Source organism: Carettochelys insculpta, chromosome 6 (assembly GCF_033958435.1).
Source record: "Carettochelys insculpta isolate YL-2023 chromosome 6, ASM3395843v1, whole genome shotgun sequence".
Taxonomy (NCBI): domain Eukaryota; kingdom Metazoa; phylum Chordata; order Testudines; family Carettochelyidae; genus Carettochelys; species Carettochelys insculpta.
Genome location: NC_134142.1, coordinates 64,318,106 through 64,341,505, shown reverse-complemented (window position 1 = coordinate 64,341,505; position 23,400 = coordinate 64,318,106). Strand labels below are relative to the sequence as shown.

Below are 23,400 nucleotides of genomic sequence, written 5' to 3'. Positions count from 1 at the left end.
CCACAACAGATGTGCACAAATCCCTGCAATTGTGGTAAACCCCAAGAACATGCTAATGGGGTACCCTTCCACCAACCACAAATATCGGTTTTTCTTACTACAGATGCCTCCCACATAGGGTGGGGAGCACACATGGGAGAAGAGGTGACGCAAGGACTGTGGTCCTCCATGGAACAGTCACTGCACATAAATATACTGGAGCTCAGAGCAGTGTTCAACGCCTGCAGACACTTTCGAGACCATATACAAGGCAAAGTAGTCGGGATCAGTACAGACAATACCTCCACCATGTTTTATGTAAATCGGCAAGGAGGAGGTCGGTCCCGTGCCTTATGTACAGAAGCAGTCCGGTTGTGGAACTGGTGCATCGCCAACAATATAACCTTGAAAGCCTCGTACTTTCCAGGCGCTCACAATGTGAAGGCAGACCAGCTGAGCAGGCGTTTCGCACTCACGCACGAGTGGCAGATCCGTCCCGATCTGCTATGACCGATTTTTCACACATGGGGCTTTCCCCAGATAGACCTATTTGCCACTCAACACAACAGGAAGTGCCCATGATCCTGCTCTAGGGCAGGACTGGGACGGGGGTCCCTGGGGGATGCATTCGCGATCTCCTGGAGGGGCCCCCTGCTTTACGCTTTTCCTCCCACAGTGCTGATCCACAAAGTCTTGCAGAAAGCCAGGAGGGAAGGAGCCCGAATGATCCTGATAGTCCCAACGTGGGATCGACAGCAATGGTTCCCCCTACTCCTGCGCATGTCGGACCGTCCACCGATGCCCCTTCTGGTGCTGCCGGATCTGCTCACGCAAGCCCAGGGGTCCATAGTGCATCCACACCCCCAAGGCCTGCGACTACAAGCATGGTTAATCCATGGCTCAGCTCCCTAGAGAGCGCATGTACGGAGGAAGTGCAACAAGTCCTAGAAAGTAGCAGGAGGACTTCCACCAGGAAGACCTACAAGCAGAAATGGACTCGCTTCACGGCATGGTGTTCTACTAAACAGCTATCCCCCCTTTCGGTGCCTATACCTGTAATATTAGAGTATTTACTGGACCTCAAGAGAGGAGGACTCTCACTATCCTCGTTAAAGGTCCACCTCGCCGCCATTTTGGCGTTCAGACACGAAGAGGAAGGGCACACGGTGTTCGCCCATCCCATGGTTACCAGGTTGCTCAAAGGGTTGGTAAACATATACCCCCCTCGGAAACCGCTTCCACCTTCGTGGAACTTGGACCTGGTGCTTAATGCGCTAAGGGGACCACCGTTTGAGCCTTTAGCCATGGTTTCCCTCCGCCTCCTTACGATAAAGACGACCTTCCTTCTCGCAATCACGTCAACTCACAGGGTGAGCGAGCTTGTGGCAGTTATGGCAATGCCACCCAGCACAGTATTTTCCAAGGAGGCGGTAACCATACGGCTGCATCCAGCCTTTGTTCCTAAAGTTTCTTCAGAGTTTCATATTAAGGAACCTATTGTTTTACCCTCGTTTTATCCAAAGCCTCATAACTCTAACAAAGAGGCGCGCCTACACCTCCTGGACGTGAGGAGGGCGCTAGCCTTCTATATAGACAGGACCAAGTACTTCCGGAAAACGGATAGACTTCTAGTCTCTCTCGCTCCCAAATCAAAAGGAGAAGGTCTGTCTTCGCAGAGAATCTCGAAGCACATCGTATCCTGCATAAAAATGTGCTACGAACTCAAAAAGACTCCTTTACTGGCCACGCCCAGGGCTCATTCCACTAGGGCGGTGGCGGCATCAACAGCCTTTTTCAAGGGCGTTGCGCTAAAAGAGATTTGCAGGGCGGCGACCTGGTCATCCTATGACACCTTCGCCAAGCACTACGCCCTTCACAGGGTATTCCAAGAGGATACCCGTCTCTCGACAGCGGTCCTCTCGGGGACAAGCTGTACGTGATCTGATTGCCCACCTCCTATCTTGGGTTACTGCTGGGTAGTCACCTAATGTGGAGCGCCCATGGGGACACTCGAAGAAGAAAGAAAGGTTACTCACTGTAGTAACGGTGGTTCTTCAAGATGTGTCCCTGTGGGTGCTCCACTACCCACCTATCCTCCCCGCTTCGGATCTCTGTTTAGTGTTTTGCAGGAGCATCCGAGGCGGTTGGTCAAGGAACTGGCGGGGACCAGATGGCGCACGTGGCCAGGAGCACGCAAGGGAGCAGCGCACACTGGCGCTTGCATGGTCCGGCAGAAACTGCTTGAAAGATCCGATCTGCGGCGCCGGGCGAGCCCGACACCTAATGTGGAGCACCCACAGGGGCACATCTCGAAGAACCACTGTTACTACGGTGAGTAACCTTTCTTTCTGTGCTCTGAGTTTTCTAAAAGGATCTAAGAATCTCAAGACATATTTAGAAATTGACTTCAGTTTTTTATTGAAAAAGAGGTGCTTGTGTTTTGAGCCCAGAACTGGGAGTCAAGAGCCTACTGACTCATAACTAGAGCTTTGCCACTTACACCGTGTGCATTTAACTACTGTGGGCCTCAGTTTCTCAGGCATCGTATTTCTCTGTTTTGTGAGAACAAAGCACTTGGTTCATGAAGTTGTTTCTTACAGATTTACTGTGAGGAATGGGATTAGGATGTCTAATGTATGGAAAAGAAAATTGTCTGCCCTGGGGATAGAAGGACTGAATAGGTAGAGCCCTGCATGGATACCAAATTTTTATCCTCGTCCAAATCCACAAAAGCAAGCTGTAGATATCCATATAGACATCTGTGAATATAAAGCAGATGTTTGCAGATGTTGGCAGATTAGCATGGTTCTAGATTAAAAAAAAAAAAAAAAAAAATTGTATCCACGTCTGTATCCCTATGCACTGTAGGGAGCTGTGGCTATCTCTGTTTTTGCAGGGCTCTATGAATAGAGTCATTCTTTGGTTTTGGATTTCTCTACATTAAACTGCTCCAGCTAAACTGCTCGCTGTAGTTCTACAGCCCACAGCTTGCTGAGTAAAGTAACAGTTCTGCTTCACCTCTTGTTATATTTTAGTTTTTACGGTTATACTCTGGAAAAAAAACTGGAAAAAAACTACATCAGAAGCTCGACACTTCTGTTATGTTGTTCCATATCAGAATTGCTTTAAGTACAAATTAAAGTGTTTTTCCCCTACTGCCGCTATAAGTGTCCCCTGGTCAAAAAGCTAAATGTGGTTCTTTATGGTTCAAGCATGATCTCTAGGAAGAAATATTCTGTTTGGAACTTAAATATTCTAATTCTAATGTGTGTGCCAGAATAGAGTCCAGATCATTTTGCCACAGCTTTGTTAGTTGTGCAGGAATTGGCACTTTGGCTTTGTGTGTGTGTTTACAATATATCTGTCAGTTAAGAATATGCTGTTTTTTGCATAGTCACATATCTGATCAGAATTATCCCTTTTAAGGACTAAGCAGATGCTAACTTTAAGGAGTGTCTTTCTTTTAGCAAAATTTAAGAATTATTCAATTTAATTTTAGATTTGGAATTCAGTCTCCCATTGCTAGCCCTTTCTGAGAGATGGGTTAAAGGAGATGTGTTTCAGGATAACTGTGTTAAGTTTCTTTCCCCACAGCACAAGGTCTTTATTTTTCCCAGTTTATCACTTTGCAAAGTAAAACACATGGTGCTGTTTTCCTGAACATAGGATATGGTATGCCATGCATCCTGAGGCTTGTAATCGTCCACATTTGCTCACAGCTTCTTAGCTGTCACACTTCTCAGTTCTCTCACATTTGCTTGTAGAGATTATTAAACCAATGCACATGCATACCAAACAGAAAACCAAAGTGCAAGAATTGATTTATGGATAAGTCTCTTCCTTGTTTCTCTTCTGCAGATGTATGGTTTTTGATATTCAGGAGTTCTTTCGAAGAAACAAGTTAGCTTATGAGTAATACTCTTGTTAACCACTAACCTTCTAGTTGCAAACACTATTACAAGTTTGTCATCTGAATTTGTCCTATCTTTCCATCACAGAGCCAGATATTCAAACAGTATTAAGGAGATGCTGGTTCTCTTTGCCACCACTGTTTACAGAGTTGGATTAAATGTTGCACCCAATGAAGCTGATCCTCGCATTCCCATGATGACTTGGAACACGTGTGCTTTTGCTCTCCAGTGTATAGGTAAAGTAAATGTTTCCTCATTGTCACAGCTCTGAACATTTTCTCTTATTGTATTAATTTGAAATTGTGGGATGTTTTTGTTTGAATGAAGGTTTATTCAAATGTGAGATGTGGAACCGTCATAAATGTCCCATGGGACATGCCAGAGTACAGTCATACCTGCTAATGTGTGTATCTGCACGGGCAGCTAGACATGGTCATCACCCATGTTGCTACAGCTACACTGCCATTTTTAGTGAGCTAGTTCAGATATCTTCTGCATGTGCTGCTGTTGTGCCTTCTGATTGCAGTGTAGACATACACTGTGACAGCTGTACAACAGGGTTTATTAAACTCTATAGTCTCTTGTCCTCTTTAGAAAAATATCTTAGAATTAAAGATTAGCTTGAGTGATCTTCACTTTGATTTTCCATAAAGGAAGAGTTTTATGATGGTTGCCTTATAATTAAAGAAATCATAGGGTTGACAGAGATGCCTTACTGAAATAACTCTTCATTGGAACAGTTTTTGAATTAGGTTTCAATAAAATGGTTCTCAGCCGTACCTGAATGAATTGGGGTGGGGGGTGTTTTTTGTTGTTTTTATTACTTCCTTGCAGTTTTCACCAATGGAACTTTTTCAGAATCGATAAAAGCAGTATGAATTTGACTAGACTTTTCCTTGAAATTGCTGTTAGGCAAAGATGAAGTTGTAAAATAGAATTGTCTACTTGGTTTCTTGGGACACATTCTATTTTGAACTTTGTCATAACATGTATTTTCTTTGAGTGGTTGCACATCTGTATTCCGTGCAAGTATATGCCTGATGGAACCAGAGAATTTTCTGCAGAGAGATTTGTCAGGGCTGCACATATGCCCTACATGTATTTTTGGTCCCTCTCAAACTATATATGAATGGCACTACCCTGAATGTCCTCAGTTGCTTCTCATTATCTGTAACCAGACCTAGAACTCCCATATGGTTTTTCCTCATGGTTTTTTAATTCTTCATAATCAGCAAGTGCAGCCCACTAATTTATGCATAAATAGTTAACAGTATCCAGTATTAAGGTTTTAATGTTGTTTTAATAGCTAGGTTTTGGTACAAGGCACTAGTGGCATGTGGTATTTGTTTGGCTTGAAAGCATTGCCTGTCATGTGAAATGTCTATCTTTAATAGTGACACCACCACCACCACCCCCACACACACACAAAACAATGAATTTATGTAGGAGTGGTGTAGTGTCCGATATTCCTTGAAGGAAGAATGCAGATTTCCAGAAACTTGTGCCTCAAACTCCATGTTATGAAGCAGGTAATGAGACCTGCTTTGGCCCCAGGGCTATAAATGAATCCCCGACTGCACACATGCAGTCAACTATCATAGCAGCATTGGCCTCAGACTCTTCTCTCTAGGGAAAGAGGAGTCAGTTTTCTTCATGACATCCTCAGAAGAGAACCTGTAAGACAGACTGTAGCCAGTCAACATTTTAAAAAGGGAAAGAAAAAAAAAAGTCGTCCTCTTCTTCAGAAGAGGACTAAGAACATTACTGAAGGTCTTGGGAACTCAGGCTGGCTTATTTGCTCATGTGACTTCAGTAGTGTGGCAGGAAGATATTGGTACCGCTCTGTCACGTCTGGTACTATGTGCAAATGGACAGCCATGGAGTCCGGTCCCAACGGCCCCAGAAGCTTATGAAGCAGCAAAAGACTTGTTCTGCCTCTGTATCTTTGACTCTTCTGTAGTACTGCACTGCATTGGAAACATCTGCTGCTGCCCCAGGCCCATCTGATATCATCTTCAGCACTAGTACCAGTACAGTCTTTAATCTCCATATGAGTTATGCTTCCTGTCTTGGTGTCTGTGGCTTGATGCTGGAATATTCAGATGAACTGGTACTGACCATAGCCTGTGCTTCAGTCCTGATTACAATATCTTTCCCAGCATCAATTTATGGCCCCATATCCTCAACATCGCAGGATGCTTATGCATTACCATCTAGCTTCTCTGTCTTAATACTGATATTGACCTCTTCACAAGAGGTTGCCTTAATTGCCTTATTGCCTCAATAAGCTTAGCACTCTAATATCCACTGAAAAGACTCCTGGTAGTCTGTTCTGGAATCCTCCCGTACCTTGCCAGTCTCCGCAAGCACACTTGATCACCTCTGGAAACAGAGCATGGGACCAATCATATGGCAGAGATAGAATGTTGTGGCATCTTACCTACTGGCTGCCCACGACATGCGCTCTTCCTGAGCAGACTTTTTGGAATCACTGGGGTGTTTTGCAATCCCCTGTGTCTCCCCTGCAGTGAGTTAGTACGCTTTCAAGAAAATCACGTGCTTTAAGGGCCACAGAAGAAGCTCCCTTTCAGCATTTGGGAAAAGAATTTTACTCACTGTACATCTGATCCCCCAACTCCAAGTGGTCTCAGAGAGCCATGCTGAACTCTTGAAATCTTGACACATTCATTGTGTGTGTAAGATTTTCATATGGTTTTCTTAGCATAAGTCATACTTTCTATAGATTGTAATGACTGATTTTCTGCCCCTGATCTTTGGGGAACTTACTTCCCTGTGGCAGTTTTGCCATGTCATTGAAAATCTGAGATAGTAGAAGGCCAACTCTATTAATACACAGTACTTACCTTTGGTCTGTTGTTAGCCCTGTCTGTATTCAAGTTCATGGTAATGATGATATAGCCTATTTGAGGAGAGTGGCCATTCATATCTTCCCTTAAGCAGACAATCAACTGAACAGGTATTGCCTTGGACAAGTCAATAGAAATGTGGGACTTCAGAAGGACTTTATTAGAGTGGTGGACAGATAATAACTTTATGCCAGAGTACCTTTTTCTTTCCTGTTCCCATTCAGATCAGTTACTGCCACTAATACCTCTCTTGATAGCGTGAGATGCTCACTTAGAAGGCTTGTGAAAACAAGCATTATGAACAGAGCACAAAGTGACTCTTATCACTGTCCCTGAGGCCCAGGTAGTTCAAAAATTTTACTTTTCTTGTCTCTCACATCAAGGACTTTGGGCCAGCCTCCTCCAGTGCAAAAGGAACTGGGGTGAGGGTGCGGCACGAAGTTATGCAGGTACTTGCCTCACCCTGACCTACTGTTGCACAAAACTATCTGGCTCTGGCACGGTGGGCTGCATGCACACCAGAGTGGAATACATTAGTTAAGTTACCATTTTCACTCATCAGATTTGCTCCCTGAGTGTATTCAGAGGCATTAGCGAGAAAAATGTTTGGCTTTTTTGTTTTCGTTGGGGTGGGTTGTAAGGTTCAAGCAAATATTCCTGTGCAAACCCACTGAAAGCAAAGTGGTTGCATAGGAGTCAGTGTGGGCGTACTTTGAAAGCAGTGGGATTTGCACAAGCGTAATGGGTATGTGGTTTGACTTCTAGAACATTATCACCAGTGTTGATGCACGAAATCGAATAAAAATGAAAGAAAGGTGTGGCCCTTAGAGTTAAGATTGCAAGGTCTGAAAGATGCTTTTTTATGTATTAGTTTTAAACTGAGCACATTTATGTGGAAATCAGAGAGAGACAATAAACATGCGATATTGCAATAGCAATTTCTCAGAGTAAAATTGCACTCTTAATAGCAGCCCTCTAACACAGGGACTCGTTGATCTTGAGCTAGTATAAGTGCCTGGAATGTCAGAAAATCAGATATGCAGATTATTGTAGCTGCTTTAAGAGCCCTTGAATTACCACTTGCTTTCTCTGTTTTAATTTTAAGAAAACCTTCTAGAAGATGAGGGCAAACCTTTATTTGGATCGCTGCAAAATAGACAGGTATGGATAATCAGAGAAGCAACTAATAATAAACACTGAACATTTGGAATTGCTGGCACAGCTTAAAACGCCCAAATACAGCATTCTCTCATTTGGTAACATCTGTCCAGTAGGACCTCGGATCTTGCAGAATCAGAGTGTCCCTGGGCTGAGAGGAGGAGGGGCCAGCCAGACCAGCAGCAGGAGCACAGGGCAGGGCAGCCACAGCTGATCTGATGGCAAGGGGTGGGTCAGCAGCAGACAGGGAGCACAGGCTTGGTAAGCTAGCAGCCCAAGCTCACAATGGCTCATCCCTGGCTCATCCTTCGCGCAAAGCCCCTGGCTGGGGAGCATTGGTTTTCAGAAACTCATTCCCAGGGTGAGGCAAAGGGGCTGGGGAGGGGTGGGGCGGGGAAATTGAGAAGTCACGGGCGACAGTGGGAAGGGGAGCCCAGAAGCAGGGACTGAGGCTAGCTGGGGAGGCAGAATTGATCACCTCTGGGCCAGCAACATCGCTGCACCAGGACCGCTCAAGTCCTGAGGGTGCTGGACCAGGAAGGTTGGACCTCTAGCAAGTACAGTAGTAGCATCCAAAAAACATTCTCTGCTATGATTTCTGGAGTTTTTAGATATTTGTGCTTTTCACATAGGCTGATAAAGGAAAAGTGAGTCTTCTGTAGAATACATTCCTAACTCCTGTGTAGAAGTTCATACTTGATTCCTTTAAACGTCTCAATTATACTGGACTTAAATGGGAAGCTATTCCAGCTCTATCCTTTTCATTAATTATGTGTCTCCCTCTACCTCACAATTGCTTCTTGTGCTCTATCTAGCACAGTGGCCTTAAAGCATTAGTGCAGTTTGCAGCTGCTCAGAGGACTACGTCACCACAAAGCCTGATTCAAAAACATCTTGTTCGTCTCCTATCAGGTACCATTTTTGTTGTTCTTCTCTATCTACTTCTAGGCAATCTGTACAGTTCTTTAAAATAACATTCATGTAAACTTTCCTTGGGAGATGGCAAACACCAATAATACAGCTAGAGAGGGAGGATGTTCTAGTGGATACAGTTCTAACCTGGGACTGTGGAGTCTTAAGTTCAATTCACTGCTATGCTAGGCATCCTACCACTTTGTCTCTTGGTGCCTCCTTTCCACAGCTGTAAAATAAGGGATGTAGTACCACTTCACCTCACAATTATGACAATAAATTAAAGTTTGAGGTGCTCAGATACAACAGTAATGATCGGCTGATGTTACGCAATTCAGAGAAAGTGCCCGGGTTTGTAGCTGACCAGTCAGAGACCATGAGGAAGACAGACATTAGGCAAATAATGGCCTCTCCTCCTGCCGCTCTAATTCCTAAGAGAAAAGACATTAACATTTTAATCAAACATGTAATGAACCTTTGTTCTTGTAGTTCTTCTACCAAACTTAAAAGCGGAAGATACGCCGTCCATTCTAGATGTAGATATGTTTCACGTTTTGGTAAGCATGTTCAGTTTGTTTTTACAATTAATCATCTTGCCACTGCGGCATTATCTGTGCGAACCATTGTAGATCCACATGCAGTCGTTTTTTGTAATCAATTAAAAGGTGTGTGTTTGTCACCTCTTGGGTAGCCTTTATGTTTGTTACTTAGCAGGATGATCTCGTTAGCTCTCATTTAACTGAAAACATGGTCTCAAATATTACTTGTTAGTGCTAAATAACTATCCCATCATTAGAAAGGATTAAGCTTAAGTGACTGTTAATTTGTCTCATTACCGGGTTTATGTGGAGTGTGTTTAACCGTGGAACTACTACTGTGTCTGATATTTCACCAATACTTTTGGCTTCTTGTCCTTTTTCCACTTTAGGTAGGTGCTGTGTTATCCTTTCCATCTTTATATTGGGAGGATACTGTGGACTTGCAACCTTCATCTGTTAGTTCTGCCTATAACCACCTCTACCTCTTCCATTTGGTCACTATGGCACACATAACACAGATATTTCTGACCTCTGCAACAGGTAATGGTAGCTCCACGTTTAAATTTTTCAGGGATTTTATCCAGTTTTTACAAAATGACTTGGTAGATATTTTTAGTGGAAAACAGTTAATGCCTTGTAGTTGTAAGAGCTCCACCATGATGATGAACATTCTGTGTTGTTTCCTAAAAAAATACCAAAATGGCAGTCTTTTCACTTCCATAGCTCAGTTTGTACATTGCTTTTGTGTACTGGGAATCACAAAACAAAGTCACCATTTATTTATAGTATTCTGCCTGCAGTAAACCCTGGAGATACGTGCAACCAAGTTGCAAGTGTCTTGGGTTAATGCAACTGCCTGACTGTCGGCCGCTGCCCCTCACAGGAGTGGTTTCCCAGTCCTCAGAGTGGCAGGAAGCTGGGAACCAGGCAGCAGCTTGGCTCCTGGCTCCCCTTTGCTTGCACAGCTGGGAAACTGACCAGGGCTGTTTCCTGGCTCCAAGGAGTGGAGGGGATCTGGAACTCAGGCTACCCCTCGTTCCCGGCTCCTCTCCACTGGCTGGAGCCAGGAAATTGACCAAGGCTGCTGCCCTGGTCAGTTTTCTGGCTCTGCAAGCTGGTCAGTTTCCTGGGTCCCACAAGCATCAGGGAGAGAGGAACCAGGTTGCCCCCGGCTCCCTGCCAGTCTGGGAGCCAGGAAACTACCCCGGTGGGCTGGTCAGTTTCCTGGCTCCTGCAAGCCCAGGGGAGCCAGGGACCAGGCTGCAGCCTGGTTCCTTTCTCCCCTCAACTTGCATGAAAATTTGAGTTACGCAGGGGTTGCAGGAACGCAACCCCTGCATAACTCAAGGGTTTACTGTAGTTTTGCTCTCTGGGAAAAAGAAAGCATTGACAAGGTACAGATAGCTCAGAAAGAAATGTTTGGAAGGGACTTGAGGACTCTATGCCAGAAAACCAGTGATGGCCTGTAACATATGGATACTGGATAATCTGACTAGGGTGGGAGTTATGCTGCTCTCTGTCTTATCTATGGCGGAACAGTAGCCTCATTGGCCACCTCTCCTTTTATTTCCCAAGAAACCTCACCCTCGTTTAATGTCATTGGAGGGAGATAATAAATCCTGTATGGTAACTAAGGTATGGAAGTAATATCAAAAGGTAAAGAAGAAGAAACAGTTCCGTACTGAGGATGAGCAGTCACCACATTTTTAACATGCATATTTGTGGTGGGGGGGGATATTTTGTTAGTTGATCTGGGCATAAATAGGAAATATTGTGGATGTTTTGATTCTATGTATATGGAAAAGAAATTTTCAGGTGCATTTACAACAGAGTTAATCTTTTTGTGCACAGAATCCCCCACTGCTCAGTCACAAAATAACAGTGAGGAGGCTCATGCTGCTGAGTCTTTCTGTAGAGAAGTTTGCCAATACACGAGTGGGTAAGTAACACCTCCGTTGTAACAATAAATGTTTTACAAGATACACTGGAAAATACATAGAGATTCACCTGGGAAACATAAAATTAAAAAGGTTAAACAGGAGTTAGACCAGGAGTCCATCCAGGTGCTGCAGCAGCAATGTCTCCCACGTGCCTAAAAACTGGAAAAGATCTAGATCTGCTATCTGACTTGAAGTATAGTTATTTTTTCCCCCCCAGAAAATATGGGTACTGTGTGCATTAAAAAATGGACTGTGGTGTATCCAGACTAAATTTTGATGATGATCACTGCAAGAATGTTAGTGGTGCTGATTAAAGTCCAGTTTTTTCATCTCATATGATATCAGTAGCGTTTCCTTTTTTGTCTCCATGTGTACTACAGTTGTATGGTAGAGTCTCGTGAGTGGCTGCTTCCCGGTGCTCTGGGGCAGAGAGCACCAGGAGCTTCTGCTTGCCTGGGCTCTGGGCAGCAGTGCCAGCTACCTCTTCCCCTAAGAGCTCCAGACAGGAGCTATGGCGGCAGCTGCCACTTCCCCAGGGCCCTGGGCGGGGAGCACTGGCAGCTACCGCTTTCCCAGGGCCCTCTGGTAGAAGCCCGAGCAGCTGGGCTCCAGGCGAGGACAGCATTCATGAAATCCAACATTTGCGAGGGTTCTCAACATGGAACTCTCACAAATGTTGAGAGACTACTGTATTGTCATGTGTGACTCCTCATAATTTTGTTATTGGTTTCTTCACAATTAGTCCTTTCTTTCTCTAACAAGATTTGAGTGGGTTTTTGACAGAACTTCAAAAAGTTAAGTGTCTGCATATGAAAACCAATTAAACTTTGCAAAAAAGTTCATTGGCTTTCTGTAATGAAAGAAGCTAGTACATGAGTGTACTGCTGTATTTGACATGCTGTGAAGCTTCAAGCATCCTTCTCAGTCCCAAGAAGGGGGGAAAATAAGTGAAGTAACTTAAACTATCTTTAGCCAGCTTTTAGAGATCAACAAGAAGTCTTGTGGCACCTTATAGACTAACAAATATTTTGGAGCATAAGCTTTCGTGGGCAAAAGATGGACATCCACTTGTGCTTGAGCTGAAAATACATTTGGAGAAACAATAGCAAGTACTTGAATGATGTTAAAGATATTCTAAACATCTTTAATTCCCCTAAATTTAGAAACTAGCTATTGGGAGGCTGTGAGAATTTACTGAGAATTTTAGGTAATTTCCTATTGCTCTAACAGTATTGCAGCTCCACCAATATTAAGTGGCGAGAGCCCTAGCCAGAGACTAACACCCAGAACTGTTAGACAACATGGTGATATTCAAGAATATTTAGTATATTTGTATCCTGGAGGGTATGTGCTCCTACAGATCTTTCTGATTTGTGTCTTATAGTTGCTTTAGCTGTGATGTTCCAGGTTGGTACCTGTGGGACTGTGTTAAGAAAGGGATCACACCTTATCTTCGTTGTGCTGCTTTGTTTTTTCATTACATGCTCAGAGTGTCTCCACCCGAGAGCCTGCTGTTAGGTAAGTTAAAGAGAATAACGATAGTTTACTATTACTTATTTTCTTGTTCAAGGTACATTGTGTTTATCTATAGATATATGTTTACAGTAGCTTTTGATGAAGCACATACAAAATAGAATCAATGATTTCTTAACATTCCTTATAATATAATAGTATTGCTTTGAAAAGGGATAAAGGTGAGGCGTTAGATCATCTGGGCCTTGCCTGTATGGAAAAGTTTTCTTTTAGTATAAATAAATGTGTGCCTTTAAACTTGAAAACTTACACCAAAGAATTTCAGCTTCTGTCTTTTGTGAAGGAGTTTCAGGTATACTTTAAAAAAAATTCTTATTGAAAAAGTGTCCACATTTTGGATTATGCTATTATATCTCTATTACTCTTAAGTTGTAAACCATGTAGACCCTAAGAGGTGTGTGGATAGGGCATAATGAAATTCAATACAAAGATAAGGAATAAAGAAGCTAGGAAGTAAGATTATTTATAAATTCTTCCACTTATTCTGAATGATTCCAAAGCACTGCAACAGGGCTCTAGACCCAAATGAGACTCTTTAAGGACTTCTTTGTGGCTTCTTTATGACACTATCATTGCAAACTTAAAAAAAAACCCATGATTATCTTCATTAAAACAATGAACATCTAAAAGACAGTAAAACACACAGAAAGCATGAGGAAATAAAGTATTTAAAAAGTTTGTGAATGTCCTACAGTAAATATGTCACATTACAAATTATTGTGTGTGCACTGCTCTTAAAAAAGGGGTTACAAAAAATATGGTTTGATATTATTTTTTGAGGACCGTCCCATATTCACATGCATTGCAGCTCTTGAATTATTGAGTTTTTTACCAAATTGGAAAAAATGGTTGTTCTTGCTATCTTGATTGCTGACCCCTGCATGACACAAATGTTGTTATATAAGGATTACATCATCCAACAACCTAAAAGCATGCGACAGTGCCACACAGTATTTGGAAATTGGTAAAGAACAAAAATGCAATAAACTGTTGACACTAAACTAATTCCCCCCTGTAATGATCCAAACTAGAATTTGGCTGGATGTTATGATTAGCATGCTGCCCTACTAGTCATTGATACTTGTGAAACACGCACACAGACTTCATATTCTGTTGCCTCTTAATATCAGCCTGGAGCACTGGTTCTGTTTTTGTTCAAAAAATAAGTGTCCCTGGGTAAATCAGTAGCATCATTTTCTTCTGTCTCTAAGAATCACTAACGACATTTCTGTTCTGCAAGATAATGCACTCTATGGGGCTGTGATTTTTAAAGTGCAATAACATGCTGCATGTTACGTGGTCTCTGTAGACCATGCTGGTGTGTGCCAAAAGTTCCATAGTACACCTTAATATAGTGTTGAAACAGCTAAAGCACACTAGAAAACCTTTTGTGTGCACCAGCAGCACCTACACTGGACAGTTAAGAGACATAATGTTAGTGTGCTACAGAAATGTTACCCACCCCACCACATTGTACATTACCCCACTATGTAGACAAGTCATAAGAAGTCTCCCAATCAAATACATATTTGGCACAGCCTTGTTGAATATGTAAATTCTGACTGGATCATAGCAAAATTGAATATGATTGCAAACCCAAAATGTAATGAAATATATGATGATTAGAAACAGTGTAAAATGTTTCTTCAAGTACTGTCCCTCTGGGTGCTCCACTGTAGTGTATCTGCATACCCGTGCTGCAGATCAGACAACTTTAGTAGCTGTGTCCATTGCACCCACACATGCGCTGTCTTTCTGCTATGCCAAGGGGCTATTCAGTAAACTGGGCTAATACACATCAGTTCCTTCTTAACCTCCCTATGCCAAGAGAAGAAGCCATTAGCAGTCAGTTAAGACTAATTATTCTCATATTTGTACTAACATTTAGTTTTCCTCAGTTCCCATTATAGTTTTAGTTTCTTCAAAAAGCCTCCCCCCATCCTTTTCCCCACTGGGGACCCTTCCTCTGAGTGGCGTATGCCCACCTCCCTGGGCTTCAAGAAGTGCAACACCTGTAAGGGGACAATCCTGATGGTCGATAAACACTCTGTACATCCCCTGCCTCATCAAAGGTCACATACAGCAAAAGTTAATCTTCTGCCAGCACTCCATACAAGATCTCTCAAGGACAGAGAGCTTTACCAAAAATTGTCATCGTGTGTGCTGCTCTCTGTTCTCAGTCTCTTGGAGGATGAGAGTCTTTCCTACAACTTCCAGTGTCTAAGGGCAGTGTGTCAAAGAAACAGGCTGAGTATTCTCCTCACAAGTCGGAGAATGGGAAATCCCCTAAGTAAGCCTAGAGATAGCCACAAGCAATCACCATCTTGCTTGTATCCTTGGCACCACCAGCATCAAGACTGCAGTTTGGCACCCATGCATTATCACTATCATCACTAACCAGTACCACTGACAGGCCCTTAGAGCCTTTGGATGCAGGCACTGAATCTTCGGTACCAAGAGATTAACAGCAACCACCCTGAGAAGATACTCCTAGTACTCTAGTCACTTTTGGTACTACCAGAGGCAGCCTGTCCAGTACCAGAAATACAAGCACAAGCCAGGTCTTCATCTCCCTTGGTAGTGCCACTGAGACAGTTAGTACTGGCAGATTTCTGCTACATCAGAATCTTCTTCATGACAGATTCACTTAACTCCCTGCCTCTCAGTACTGATATTGCAGCTCCAAGCCATTACAGGGCATGGAAGAGATCCCAACAGCCATGTCATAACCCTTCTCTGCCCTAGTGAGGGGTTAGATTCCAGAGGAGGTGCTCTCTCAGTTCTCCTCCCAAGAATATACCCACACATGGCTACATCACCATCACCATCTTAGTACAGCCACCCATGGGTACCTCCGCCAGGCCATATGACACCATAATGGCCATACTGGAGCCTCTGAGTGCACACCAATAGTCTGTCTTGTGAGCTTCAAGCCTGGCCCAAGTACCATCCCAGTGCACTCCCTCGACTGTGGCATCTAGGGCCTCAGGAGCGGGAGAAATAAGAAGGTGGTACTGAGAAAGATGTCACCCCAAAGATCATATTCTCTTCCCTGGACAAAGCAGTTGTCCTTTCCCCATCTTAGCCGCGTCTACACGAGCCGGCTACTTCAAAGTAGCTGCGCCAACTTCAAAATAGCTCCCGCCACATCTACACGTGGCGAGCACTATTTCGAAGTTGAAATCGACGTAAGGCGGCGAGACGTCGAAGTTGCTATCCCCATCAGGAGATGGGAATAGCGCCCTACTTCGACGTTGAACGTCGAAGTAGGGCACGTGTAGACAATGCGCATCCCACAACATCAAAATAGCGAGGTCCGCCATGGCGGTCAGCTGAGGGGTTGAGAGACATTCTCTCAAGCCCCTGAGCTCTATGGTTGCCGTGTGCAGCAGCTCCTTAAAGCTCCCCGCCCCCTGCGTTCCTGTGCAGGAAGCTGAGAGCATGTGCAGGCAGCAGCATTGCCACACGGTGAGCCTGCATGCCTCGCAGCAGCCCCAACCCACCACCCTACACTGATGGCCGCTAGGCAGCCCCCCAGGGCACCCCTCTCCAAGGGGAGCCAGGGCTCCCAGCCTGCCAGCCAGCCTGGGAAGAGGCAGCAGGGCACCTCCTGGACGGAGGCCGAGATCCAGGACCTTTTGGGGCTCTGGGGCGAGGAGGAGGTGCTACTGGTAATGGGGAGCAAGAGGCGGAACGCGGATGCGTTTGCTCGGCTGGCCAAGGGCCTGGCTGCCCGGGGTCACCCTGCCCGCACTCCTGACCACGTCAGGAGTAAGGTGAAGGAGCTGTGGCAGGGTTATGCCCGGGCCCAGGATGCGGCCAGCCAATCTGGGGCAGCCCCCGCCACTTGCCCCTTTTACAGGGAGCTCAGGGCCATCCTGGGCCCCCAGTACACCACCTCTCCCCCGGCCACTCTTGACACCTCGGCCGACGAGCCCCAGCAGGCTCTGGAGATGGAGTCCGCCCCGGAGGCAAGCCCTGCACCCCAGGGCCCCCCCCAGGAGCCCACCCCTGGGATGCCAGAGGAGGAGGAGGGGGACTCCTCCAGCGACAGGGGGCTCCGGATCGCCCTCCCATCCCGGAGCTCCAGCAGGGCGTCCGCCCAGTGGGTGTCCCCCGACCGTGGGAGCAGACCGTCAGGTATGTACCCCCCCGGTGCACACCCCCAGGGTTAAGGGGCAGGGACAACAGACATGACCAGGGCCCTCCATATGCCCAGATGACCATGGCCCCAAGGACAGCAGTGGCATGTCCCTCAGAAGAGTGCATCACCCCCTGCCCCCCAGCAGGACAGCGCCATGACCCATCCCTGGGGATGGGAGGAGCGGAACCTAGGATCCCCCAGGGGGATGGGGGGACACCCATCATCAGCGGCAGCATCTCCTGGGGACAGGGATGGGGAGCCAGCAGCAGAGGGGTGGGGGGACAAGGGCCACGGACCAGGGCCCACACTAACGGTTATCTCCACTCTTCTTCCCCCCCCACCCCCGTGTTCTGCGGCTGCACCATCGGAGGGCCCGGAGAACGCCGGCAAGGTGTCAGTGGTCCCGGAGAGCCCACCGGGGCCATCCCAGCAGGCCAGCCCCTTGGCGGAGCACCAACCAGCCCCAGGACGAGGCCGATGGCGGAGCCACCAGCAGAGGATGGCCACGGACCCCCAGCTGCTCGCGACCCTCCGGCGTCAGCTGGAGGTGTCAGAGTGGTGCCTGTGGGTGGAGGAGCGGCGGCTGGAGCTACAAGAGCGAGCGCTGGCCTGGCGCCAGGGGGCTTGGGGGGCCTTTATTTGGACCTTCGAGCGCATCGCGGATCACCTGGCCCCCCATGCCGTACCACCCGCTGCTCCAACCGCTATCCCTCCACCATCCGCCTCCCTGGGGCCTGCAGACACCCGCCGGCCATATCTGCCAGTTTGCCCGGCCCCCACCCAGCCTCGGCCAGGGCTCTGGCCGAGGCGAGGGTTGTGCCCTCCAACCCCAGGCGCCGGACAGTAGGGGTGCGGGGCCAAGGACATGGGTCCCCTTCCCCCCCTCCTCCTTTGTACATATCGCCCATTATTTGTATATAGTTTGTGTTGGACCCCTGTTCTGTTCTGGTACCTGCCCCCCCATGTAAATAGTTCCCCCCTTTTTTTATATGTGTGTGTGTGTGTGTATGTGTGTGTATGTGTGTATATATATATATATATATATATATATATATATATATATATATATATATAGTATTAATAAGAGATTTCACTGTTTCAAACAGGTCCATTTATTTGCAAGAAAAGTGGGGGGGGGTGTGCTCTTGGGTGCTCTGTGGTGTGGGCGTGGGGGCAGGGAGTGTTGTGGAGGATGAGGGGGTACAGTGGGTGGCCTGCCAGCGTCCACCCCGCAGCCTGGTCAAAATGAGCCTGCAGGGCCTCCCGGACCCGGATCTCCTCAGGGTCCACCTGGTAACTGGGGGCAGCGGGTGGCTGCACGTCGGCCCTGCCAGCCTCCACAGCCCAGCCCTGGAAGAATGCCTCTCCCTTGCTCTCCACCAGGTTGTGGAGTGCGCTGCACGCGCCCACAACCTGGGGGATGTTGGTGGGGCCTGCATCCAGGCGGGTGAGGAGACACCTCCAGCGCCCTTTGAGGCAGCCGAAAGTGCGCTCGACCACCTGGCGTGCACGGTTCAACCGCGTGTTGAACCGCTCCTGGCTGGCTGTGAGATGGTCCGTGTAAGGGTGCATGAGCCAGGGACAGAGGGGGTACGCCGCGTCTGCGACGACACAGAGGGGCATGGTGGTGTCCCCCGCAGGGATCTCCCGCTGGGGGATGTAGGTCCCCGCCTCCAGCCGGTGGCACAGGCCCAAATTTCTGAACACCCGGGCGTCGTGGGTACTGCCAGGCCAGCCAACATAAATGTCCAGGAAGCGGCCCCGGCTGTCCACCAAGGCCTGGAGGACCACCAAATGGTAGCCCTGTTGAGGAAGCGTCCTCCGCTCTGCTCCGGGGCACGGATGGGGATATGGGTCCCATCCAGAGCCCCAAAGCAATTTGAGAAGCCCGGGCTGGCAAACCCCGTGATGGCAGCATCCGGGTCCCCAAGCTGCATGAGCCTGTGGAGGAGCAGGTCATTGATTGCGCGGATGACCTGCAGGGGAAGGACAGGAGAGAGCACCAGTGAGGGGTGTGCAGGGTGTCTGGCCCTCCCCCCCCAGGGCTCCCCCGGGTCCTCTTACCTCCATGAGGACAGCCCCGACGGTGGCCTTGCCCACGCCAAACTGCTGCCCTACGGATCGGTAGCTGTCTGGAGTGGGCAGCTTCCAGACAGCGATGCCGACCCGTTTCTCGACCGTGAGGGCATGTCACATGGAGGTGTCCTGGTGCTATAAGGCAGGGGTCAGCCACTGGGAGAGCTCCAGGAATGTCTGCCAGCTCATGCGGAAATTCTGGAGCCAGTGGTTGTTGTCCCACTTGCCGAGCACCAACCGCTTCCACCAGTCTGTGCTCGTGGGGTAGCTCCACAGCCGCCGGCGTGCGCGGGGGGTCGGGGGGTGGAATCGGAGGACAGCAGGGTCTGGGGCTGCTTCCTCCTCCCCTGGGGGCAGCTCCTCTTCCATGAATAAAAGGTGGTCAGCTGCCTCCTGCATAGCACTGAGCAGGCCAAGCACTGCTCCTGCAAGGGTGGGTGTGTGGTCCTCTGGCGGCGGCTGCTGCTGCTGCTGGGGGTCCATACTGCTTCGACGGGGTGTGCGTGCCTGTGGCTCTGCAGACCGCGTGCTGGGCAGGCTGTGTGTGTCTGGGAGGGGTCCTTTAAGGAAGTGGCTCGCTGTTGCCCCAGAAGTGCTAGTCCGCCCTGTGACCCTGTCTGCAGCTGTTCCTGGCCCCATTATTTCGATGTGGTCCGCTTTGGCATGTAGACGCTCCCCTGCAGTGCCTACTTCGATGTAGTGGTGCCCAACGTCGATGTTGAACGTCGACGGCACCAGCCCTGGAGGACGTGTAGACGCTATTCATCGAAATAGCTTATTTCAATTTCACTACATCGAAATAAGCTATTTTGATGTAGCATCCCCATGTAGACATAGCTCTTCTCTGATAGATGATTTACTGCTTTTGCAAGAGCTGATAAAGAGGGTGGCACTCTCCATAGGCCATAAAAGATGGTCAAGGATGCCCGCTGTCAGTTCCTTGATATCCTCCACTCTGTTGTTCTCAACTGTCGGCTAATGAAGTCACCTGAGATGTGGATAAAATGGTGTGGCAAACCTTGGAATTGTGTTCTCTTACGTGTAATGGACAAAAAATACGATGTTCCAATAAAGGAATCAGTGTTCCTTTTTCTCTCACTGACATTTAATTCCATCATGATGGACGCTTTTAATTCCAGTAGTTGACAACATGGATCTAGGGAAATGGCCTACAACAAGGATTGGAAGAGCCTTGATCTCTTTGACAGAAAGGCATGTCCCTCTTCTCAGCCCCCTTACAATTCCATACTGTCAGCCATCAGATGTTCATGGCTAAATAAACTACAATAAATCTCCCCAACATCTACAGCTCTTCCACACATCTTGGATTATGCTCTGATCCTTAGAAGGTCAGGGCTCTCCCTAAACTCTCTTAGGGTCCATCTAGCACCTATAGCATTTCACCATATCCTAGAAGTCTATTCAGTGCTTTTACATCCAACTGCTGAAAGGTTCTTCAAGGTTGTAAGAAGCCTTTTCCCTCAACCTCAACTTCCTACCCCCATATAGGACCTAAACATAGCAATGAAAATGCCGACTAGACCTTCCTTTGAACCCATGGCCACTTTTTCAATGATGTGTCAGTGAAAATGGCCTTTCTGATAGCAATTACCTTGGTCAAACAAATAGAAAACAGTTCTGATGGTGCATCTGCCTTACACAATATTCTTCCCAAACAAGGGTGTGCTCAGGCTACATCCAAAATTTATTCCCAAAGTATTCTCTCAGTTCACATGGATCAGTTGATTCACCAGGTATACTGACTAACTTTGGGATGCAGCTGGAGGAAAGAACGTGCGTGTGTGTGGGTGCAGTAGTGTTGCTGTCAGTTTTCTGATCAGCAGCACAAAGATGCAGACACTCCTAGAGGCCAATAGGGATCCATCTCTAAGACTCGTTGTTGTTGTACAGTGTAATTAACTTCTTTTCATATTCACATAGCAGAATCCTCCTGCTCTAATGCATGTACAGTATACTGTATATTGTACAATAATTCTCATCCATATCTGCAATTGCTATAATTTGGCATAGCTTATTTAAATTAGTGGAACTTAATCTAGTTACAGTAGTTGAAAAGTCGCCCTAATTTTTTTGAGATTAAAAGGGATCAGAAGAATTCCCGTTTTCCATGATATATGCTGCTTGTATGACTTGTTCAGAAAGGCCTTTAGGAGACAAGTATCAGATGGGTAGCCATGTTAGTACGTATCTGCAAAAACGTTGAGAAGTCCTGTGGCACCTTATAGACAAACAGATATTTTGGAGCGTAAGCTTTTGTGGGCAAAGACCTGCTTCGCATTGCATCTGATGAAGCGGGTCTTTGCCCACAAAATCTTATGCTCTAAAATATGTTAGTCTTTAAGGTGCCACAGGACTTCCTGTTGCCTTTAGGAGAATGAACTTACTGAAACTATTCGATGTATTCTTAATATTTGCTGCTTCTTTTACAGCTTCTGAAGAAGAAGAGTTCAAGGCACTCTGCAGTTACCTAGCTCTACCTACCAATCTGTTCTTGCTTTTTGAGGAATATTGGGGCACTGTAAGCCCCTTGCTACAAAGGTACTTGCTGGAGATGGGGGAGCTAATGGGACCATTTTTCACTTTTGTGATGGCTGTCAGGAAATTGTAGATGCAGATAGTGAATAAGATTGTGTGATAGCTCTCTATAAATATGAGTGATAAATAGCAGGTAGGGAGAAGTGTTTTAAGTGCCAATGGGAAATGAGTGAATGAAGATAAACTGCCCATCAGCAAGCTTAGGTTTTAAATTAAGGTGACTCTTTCTAGCCATCAGAGGAGTCAAGTGCTTCCCAAGGGCAGCAGAGGTATGGATGAGCTTGGTATGTTTATGGAGGGAGTGGAATGATCAAACTACCTATAGTGGCATATAGCTGATGTGCAACAGCTAGCTGAAAATAACCCCAATAACCAGTGATGGGACTCCCAGGTGGGGAGGCTCTGATCTGCCACTGAGGATCATCTTTCAGTGTCAGGCTGGTGAGTTTTTTGCCAGAATACTCAAGTTCCAACTAACCACCATATTTGCCTCCCTCTGCTGCAGGGAGCATCCATCATGTGCAGGTTTAAACAAATGTAAACAGCAGATTTTCTGTAACTTTAAGTTTTTAAATCACGGTTTGAGGACTTTCACACTCCTGAGGTAGACCCAAAACCTCTGGTGAGTTACTGAAGCTCTGTGGCCTGCCATGTGCAGGATGTCAGATTATATGACCATGAATGGTCTCTCCTGGCCTTAAAATCTGAGCCTATATTTTTGTGAGCAGAGTGAATATCTCAGAACAATTTATCATGGCTATATTTAAACCAGAGAGAATGAGTCCTTTGGAATTGATGCATATAGAGAGGATTGCATTCAGCAGAAGGAAGGTATCCTGGAGAGTTACCTTTGTGTTAGATTAAGAAAATCTATTTAAACTTCCATATTGCTGTTTTTTAGAATGTCCAAATTCAGCTGAGTACACTGTGTCTAATATCAAAATTAATGTTTTGTCATAGTAATTGGTTTTCTTGGTTCCTGGTGAAACTTTCTGCTTTACCACCAATTTTTCTGCCTTGTCCTGTCATCATGTGGCCTATACGTTGTCCAGCCAAGAAGACATTTTGAGCCTGTTGACTCCAAACTTGTCTCAGTGCTGCCTCACATAATTCCCAGATATACTGAATATAATTTTGCTCCATTTATTTGAACAACTTCCAGTGAGCAGCTGGGTTTTTAAGTCCCTTAGCTGGCTGCTTACAAGAATACATGTATGTTTTTAAGCTACATAAGACTTTCCTTGCAGCCAAGGTTTAACAGTCCCAGCACAAAGGAAAGGGATTCCAAATGTGGGACCAGATCTTGTATGTAGCAATAATGCTATTGCCTGTATGTGTGGTTATAAAATCCATATTTTTTGAGAAATGCCCTTGATCTACATCAGTGCAAATGACCAACTGCTGGAGGTCTCTCTTCTCTTCTGGTTTGCAGAAGTAATGTAAAATAGCTGTCTCAGCAAGAATGCCAAAGCAGTAATTTCATTTCTGTGATTAGCAGCATAGTGGTATATAACCTTACTACACTCTGTAGATGGATGTTTTGCTATTATAACCATAAATACAGTAAACATTTTCAATGGTGCATTTTAAAAAGTGTTTTAAAAGCAATTACTAGAAGCCATAAATACGACGTTTAGAATGTAGGATATTTTAATTTACAACCTTTGTCAGTACATATTCTAAGGGAAGCAGTTAGTGATATCCAGATTCACATTCTGAGAGAGCCCTCATTTGCTGTTCGTTCCATTCTGATGCAGTATTTAATTTGTGGTTTTAAAAATACAT

At 46.2% G+C, this 23,400-nt stretch overlaps 1 protein-coding gene across 1 annotated transcript in view; it reads left to right on the top strand.

Moving 5' to 3' along the window:
• The window catches only part of UBR1 (ubiquitin protein ligase E3 component n-recognin 1), a 177,757-nt gene that overhangs the window by 135,107 nt on the left and 19,250 nt on the right, over positions 1 to 23,400 (top strand). Inside the window, exons 35-42 of the mRNA XM_074997084.1 lie at positions 3,978 to 4,126; positions 7,863 to 7,918; positions 8,731 to 8,827; positions 9,317 to 9,384; positions 9,756 to 9,906; positions 11,218 to 11,305; positions 12,691 to 12,824; positions 21,510 to 21,618. Coding sequence (XP_074853185.1) covers positions 3,978 to 4,126; positions 7,863 to 7,918; positions 8,731 to 8,827; positions 9,317 to 9,384; positions 9,756 to 9,906; positions 11,218 to 11,305; positions 12,691 to 12,824; positions 21,510 to 21,618 — 852 coding nt within the window. The remainder of the gene's footprint in view (positions 1 to 3,977; positions 4,127 to 7,862; positions 7,919 to 8,730; positions 8,828 to 9,316; positions 9,385 to 9,755; positions 9,907 to 11,217; positions 11,306 to 12,690; positions 12,825 to 21,509; positions 21,619 to 23,400) is intronic.